Source organism: Zingiber officinale, chromosome 6B (genome assembly GCF_018446385.1).
Source record: "Zingiber officinale cultivar Zhangliang chromosome 6B, Zo_v1.1, whole genome shotgun sequence".
NCBI classification, from domain to species: Eukaryota; Viridiplantae; Streptophyta; class Magnoliopsida; order Zingiberales; family Zingiberaceae; genus Zingiber; species Zingiber officinale.
In genome coordinates this window covers 1,283,325-1,289,327 of record NC_055996.1, presented here as the reverse complement: position 1 = coordinate 1,289,327, position 6,003 = coordinate 1,283,325, and the positions used below count along the sequence as shown (strand labels likewise).

At 37.1% G+C, this 6,003-nt stretch overlaps 1 protein-coding gene across 1 annotated transcript; it reads left to right on the top strand.

Annotated features, from left to right (window-relative positions):
- The first annotated feature begins 603 nt into the window (after nt 1-603).
- On the top strand, nt 604-2,146 carry LOC121991666 (zinc finger protein CONSTANS-LIKE 16-like). Its single transcript, XM_042545659.1, has 2 exons — nt 604-1,664; nt 1,755-2,146. The coding sequence occupies exons 1-2, from the start codon at nt 684-686 to the stop codon at nt 1,974-1,976; spliced, it is 1,203 nt and encodes a 400-aa protein (XP_042401593.1). The 5' UTR covers nt 604-683; the 3' UTR covers nt 1,977-2,146.
- Nucleotides 2,147-6,003: the final 3,857 nt, after the last annotated feature.

Below are 6,003 nucleotides of genomic sequence, written 5' to 3'. Positions count from 1 at the left end.
TCTCCAAACACCAAGCCCTTCTATCTCCTCTGGAAAAGTACAAACAAAGTAGAACCATAATTCTTTGAATATATATATATATATATTTATCCAATCAAAACTCGTCTCTGAGATTAGCTTAATTTTTAATTTTCTCCATCTAGAACAAAGTTTGCGAACGCTATCGTAATAACAGGGATAAGATCGTATGGATCCAGTTGACTCGATGAAAGCAGGATTTACTTCAATGAAAAGGCAAAGAAAATTAAAATTGCGACCTTTTAGATGTCGATCCGAGAACGACGGCGACGGGGAGGAGCCGAGGAATTAAATTATCGCAAACGGTCCCGTGACCGTGAGAGCGGCGACGGCGAGAGGCTGTCGTGGGCCCCGCTAGAAATCTGGGCGAGAGCCAATGGGAGCGCCGGGATTCGGATGCCTTCGCTCCTGTCGACCAATGGAGAACCGGATAAGGCCGGATTGTGGGTCCCGCTACTGCGCCAGGGAAAGTGCACTCCCTTGGCCCCAAAAGCGCGCTCCTCGTGCTCCCTTTATAGGCTTCTTCGCCTGCGTCCTGAAAAGCGTAAGCGAAGCAGCAAATCGACTTCAATTTTGTATATTTGTCGTTTGAGATATTACTCGTACTCGACAGATTGTACTGCTGCTCTGTGTTTTTGTTGTTGTTGTTTCGATCGTGGTTTGATATGAGCTACCGCGAGGAGCAGCGGCGCGGCGCCGCCGTGGCCGGGAAGACCGCGCGCGCCTGTGACGGGTGCGCGCGCCGCCGCGCGCGGTGGTACTGCGCGGCCGACGACGCGTTTCTTTGCCAGACTTGTGACTCGTCCGTCCACTCAGCCAACCCGCTCGCCCGCCGCCACCGCCGTCTGCGGCTCAAGTCTTCTTCTTGCTCCTTCGGCGGCGCAGCGCTCGACGTGGACGATGAGGAGGAGGGTTTCGATGTGCCCACGTGGCTCCGGGGGTTCAAGCGGAAGGCTCGGACCCCGCGGCAAGGGAAGAAAGAGGCGGCGGCGGCGCAGAGACCGCCGGAGCTCGCCGAAACGTCGCCGTCGATCGAGGAGGAGCAGCTGCTCTACTGCGTGCCGGTGTTCGACCCCTCCCTGGCGGAGTTACGCTCTGCTTCGCCTGGGATCGATGAGGCGAAGCGGCTGGCTACCTCGGACGGCATTGCACCTGCTTCCGCTTCCACCGTCGAAGCCGGTGACCGTTTTGCTGCGTACCTGCCGTCGGACGTGGAGCTCGCGGAGTTCGCGGCCAAAATGGAAAGCCTCCTCGGCGAGGCGAGCGCAGACGACTCGGCTTTCTCAATGGAGAAGCTCGGGCTGCTCGATGCAATGAGATGTGACAACAGCGGCAGAGAGGAATTGAAAACAGAGCAGGCCGAGGAGGAAGCGGAGCAGTACTGCCCGGCGGTGGTCGAGCTGGACATCGACATGGCGAGGGAGTCGCTGGAGTTGGACTTCAACTGGCCAGGCTCGTCGTCGACGGCAGAAGAGGACGAGTTCGAGGAAGCAATACCAGAGGACCAACAAGAAGAAACGAAGACGGCGAAGCTGAGGCTGGACTACGAGGCGGTCATCTCCGCATGGGCCGTCCATGGATCCTCGCCGTGGACCGACGGCGAGCGGCCGCAGATTAATCTAGCAAGCTGCTGGAACGACTACATGGTAATAAAAAAAAATCATTCAATTCAAAACCATGTCTTTATTGATAATTAATTTTATCATGATGATGAATTGAGTAATTATCGATGGCAGGGAGGAGCATGGGGGGATGCTAGAGTGATGGGAAGCGGCGGCGGGGGGCGGGTGGGGGTGGACGAAGGGAGGCAGGCAAGGGTGAGTCGCTACAGGGAGAAGCGGCGGACGCGGCTGTTCGCTAAGAAGATACGGTACGAGGTGAGGAAGCTGAACGCGGAGAAGAGGCCGAGAATGAAGGGGAGGTTCGTAAAGCGAGCTCCGGGCGCCTTCCTCCACTGATCGGATTTTTTACGATGGGGAAAGTCGACTTTGAAATTAAAGATTAAAAGTTTTCCTAGGCAAATTCAACCATTGCAAAATTGTGGGAGTGAAGTCAAATTTAAATGGTGAAAAATTCAAAAACATTGTGGTTAGAGTGAAAATTTGAAAAGATCTCTATCGTTTATCAAGGGCACATCTAAAGTTTTCAGAATGCCCAAAAGACGCATAAGTTTCATATTTCACAAAGGACACACTTGTTTTCATTAGATCCTTCCAATCTTTTTAACTTTAAATTAAAGAAAAAAAAATTAACTTTCTTTATTTAAACCCAACCGAACCAAATAAAAAAAAACTTAATTATTTATCAAATAGTTACGTACAAAAGTCATCTTTTTTAAAAAAAATTAAGTAATTATACTTGTGATCATCTCCTAAATTATCCATATTTTTAATTTAAAGTTTTAATAATTTTTTTAAATATATATATATATATATATATATATATATATATATATATATATATATATATATAAGAAGATTAATAAAAAAATATAAAATTGAAGGAAGGTTTAAAAATAAAAAATAAAAATGATTATTACTATTATTTTTTTAATAGTTAATTATAAAGAAAATAAATAAATAAACTTATAAAAGAAAAATCAAAATTAAAAATTAAATGACTAAAATTTAAAAAAAAAAATACTTTGGTGTTGGTTTCCAAGAATCAACACCATTGTGGTGTTGTATTAGAAGAACAGGACTATTATGTTGCTGAAACTTAAAAAAAATCTTTGAATACGCGCGGCTGGAATGACTCCAAATTGATTACTTATGACTTGATAGGACTCAAGTTATTGCATAAATATACTGGACTTAGAATGGGTCTAATTAAACTTTATTAAGTCCATCAATAAATTTTGATCGAAACTCATTAATGAATCTAGAGAAATTGAAATTGAAATTATTTTTAAACTTAATTAAAAAATTATTTTAAAACTTAATTAAAATTATTTTAAAACTTAAGTAAAATTGTTTTAAAATAATTTATTAATTAATTCTATTAAAATTATTATAGAAACTTAATAAACTAAATTAATTAATTAACCCTAATCATTAACTAGTTTAACTTAATTAACTTAATACACTTAATTAATTCTTAATCTCAACTTGAAATCTTAAATCAACAAATAAAGTAATTTAACATTAAACAAAATTAAATTTTCAAAACTAATTCTAAAATCTTTCCCTAATTAATTCCTAAGAAACTAATTAAATTCATAGTCAATTAATCTATAACTATTAATTATGACACTTATAATCAACCTTATTTGAGATAAGTAATAATTAATTATAAATCAACTTTTTAATCCTTAATTAATTAAAAATAAATAATCATACTAAATTAAACTAAATTGAAACTAACTTTTAAATTAATTTTAAATTAATCAATAATCAAACAAATCAACATATAACCAAAATATTAAAAAAAAACAAATTCTTAATCAAGTCAACTTAAGTAATCCTTTATTAATTAGTTAATTATCTTTAACAAATAACTTTACAATTCCTAAACTAAACGTTACCATCAACTTAATTACTAATCCATTTTAACCTAAAATTCATTTAATCAAAGTTCAACTAAAACTAAATTTTAACTTAATTACAATCAATAAAGTCATCTCACACAATTATAGGATTACCATACTTGAAAATTTGGAATGGGTGAGATGCTAAATTAAAATTTACTTTTTTAAAAAAAATATTTTTGAAAACTTATAAATCTATTTTCTTATGAAATATTTTTCAAATCTTGATTGATGATTGAATGGGTGTATTATATATATAAATTATTGTTATTCACTGGCTAAGACTTTAGAACCTTAAGTCAATCGTGACCCTTAGACACACATAGAAAAGTCTTCCTTGTGGGTAACAAGGATATCTAAAACTAGTGTCTGGTTAAGGGAGAGAGACTTGATTGAAAGACATATTTTTTGATATATTATTCAAAATCATGCTTTTGAAAACATATTTTGAAAAATGCTTGATAATACTTCTTTACAAATCATTTTGAAATTATCTTTAAAATCTCTTAATCAAATACTTTTTGTAAATTACTTTTACAAACTTATTTAAAGAATTCTGGTTTTGATATTAACTTAAAAATATTTTTGAAAAATTGCTTACAAAACTCAAAATACTATCTTTTAAACATAGCTCAAGCATTATCTTTTCAAAATCATATTCTTATTTTTGTAAAAATATCTTAAGTCTTGAACATTTTAAAAAATAAAAAAAATTAATTAGCTTGAAAATATTTTTGAAAAATGGCTTACAAAAGTTTATCCTTTATATGTAGCTCAAATATTATCCTTCAATATAACTCACAATTATATTCTCCAAACATATAGTTTTTGAAAATTTTTTGAAAAATCATAGTTCAAAAAAATTATTACTTTGGAAAATTCCTTGAAAATTACTTGAAAATAGTCTTTGAACTTAGCTTCGAAATACTCTTTGAAAAGGATGTTTGATAAAAACTCTTTACAAATATTTTTGAAAATTATTGTTTGAAATATTTTTCAAAACAAATTCTAAGAAATTTTGCAAGCTTTAAGTCTTCTATATCATGGTTTTGCAAAAATACTTTAAGCCTTGAAATACTTTTTGAAACATATTCTTGAGAGATTTTACTTAGTGCATTCTTCAAAATTATTTTTAAAAAAAATGCTACAAATTTACTTAATTTTTTCATGGATTGAGGCTTTTTCAAAATATCTATGAATCATTTTTGAAAACCCAAATATACATCTTATTATTATCTTTCAAAAGGGTGAGGGAATACCTTAGGAATATCTTGAAAATGTTTACAAATATTCCATCATTGTTGGTGCAAAACTTAGGGATCCTTAGCAATTAATGCTATTTATGAAGGGTCTTTTTGTTGTATGGCAAAAGGGGGAGAAAAGGGGTTTAAGTTAGAAATCTAAATCTTTTGAATTGACCTAACTTAAACATATTTGTCAAACATCAAAAAGGGGGAGATTGTTGGTGCAATCGACCTCCAAGGTTTTAATGTCAGACAAATATGTTTAATTATGTTTAAGTATGGAGCTTGATCAAGGGAAGTCCTAGTTGTAGGCTAGGCAAGGAGAGAAATCTCGGTAGATCGTGGAAGCCAGGTGGATAGGTCTGGAGGACCTGATCCCTGGGTAGCCGAATACTGAGTCCTAGTTGTAGGCTAGGTAAGGGAAATCTCGGTATATAGTGGAAGCCAAGTGGATAGGTCTGGAGGACTTAATCCCTGGGTAGCCGAATATTGAGTCTTGGTGAGTGAAGTCAAGTGGAGAAAATCCTAGAGGGTGGTAACCTTAGGTTCTGGTAAGTGAAGTCGGATGAAGTAAATCCTAGGGGGTGGTAATTAACCTTAGGTAATGAGGAGTCTTGGAGGAGAAAACTCCAAGCAAGGATGATCGGATGGTTTCCGGTCGACCGCGCACGGTCGATCGGACCAGCGGATCTCGGTAAATCTAGGTTTAGGTTTACCATTGTATTCTGTATTATTATTGTTGTTGGCTAATATAATATTGCAGAAAAAGTCTTAGTGGATCAGGCGATAAGACACTGAGCAGGCAAAAGTCCAAACAGGTCTGGAAGACCAATGTTTGGCAGGTAAGTTACTGGAGGAGCGACAGTGAGGTCGGGTTCCTAAAGGGAACAACCTAAGGTCGCTGATCCAACTGAAGAAACCGAGAAGGTTTCCAAGTTGAGATCAAGACAGTTCTACTGTCTATATTACTCATGCATTATATTACTGTGCTAACATTTATTTTGCAGGAATATTGTTTAACTCTGTTTTACAGATTCGGCCAGATCGGTCGACCGAACAGGACGATCGGTCGACCGAACCAGCTTGACTCAGACCAAAGATTAGTTTAGACCAAAGCGAAGCACAGATCAAAGCTTGATCGGTCGACCGAGCCAGGGATCGATCGACCGATCCAATCAGTATTAATGGAGAATTAAATGAAGATCTCAGCAGATT

Excerpts from the sequence above, each read along its gene's own strand:
- LOC121991666 (XM_042545659.1), top strand. The coding sequence starts at position 684 with ATGAGCTACCGCGAGGAGCAGCGGCGCGGCGCCGCCGTGGCCGGGAAG. Across the intron at positions 1,665-1,754 it reads GCTGCTGGAACGACTACATG|GGAGGAGCATGGGGGGATGC; the intron begins GTAATAAAAAAA and ends TATCGATGGCAG.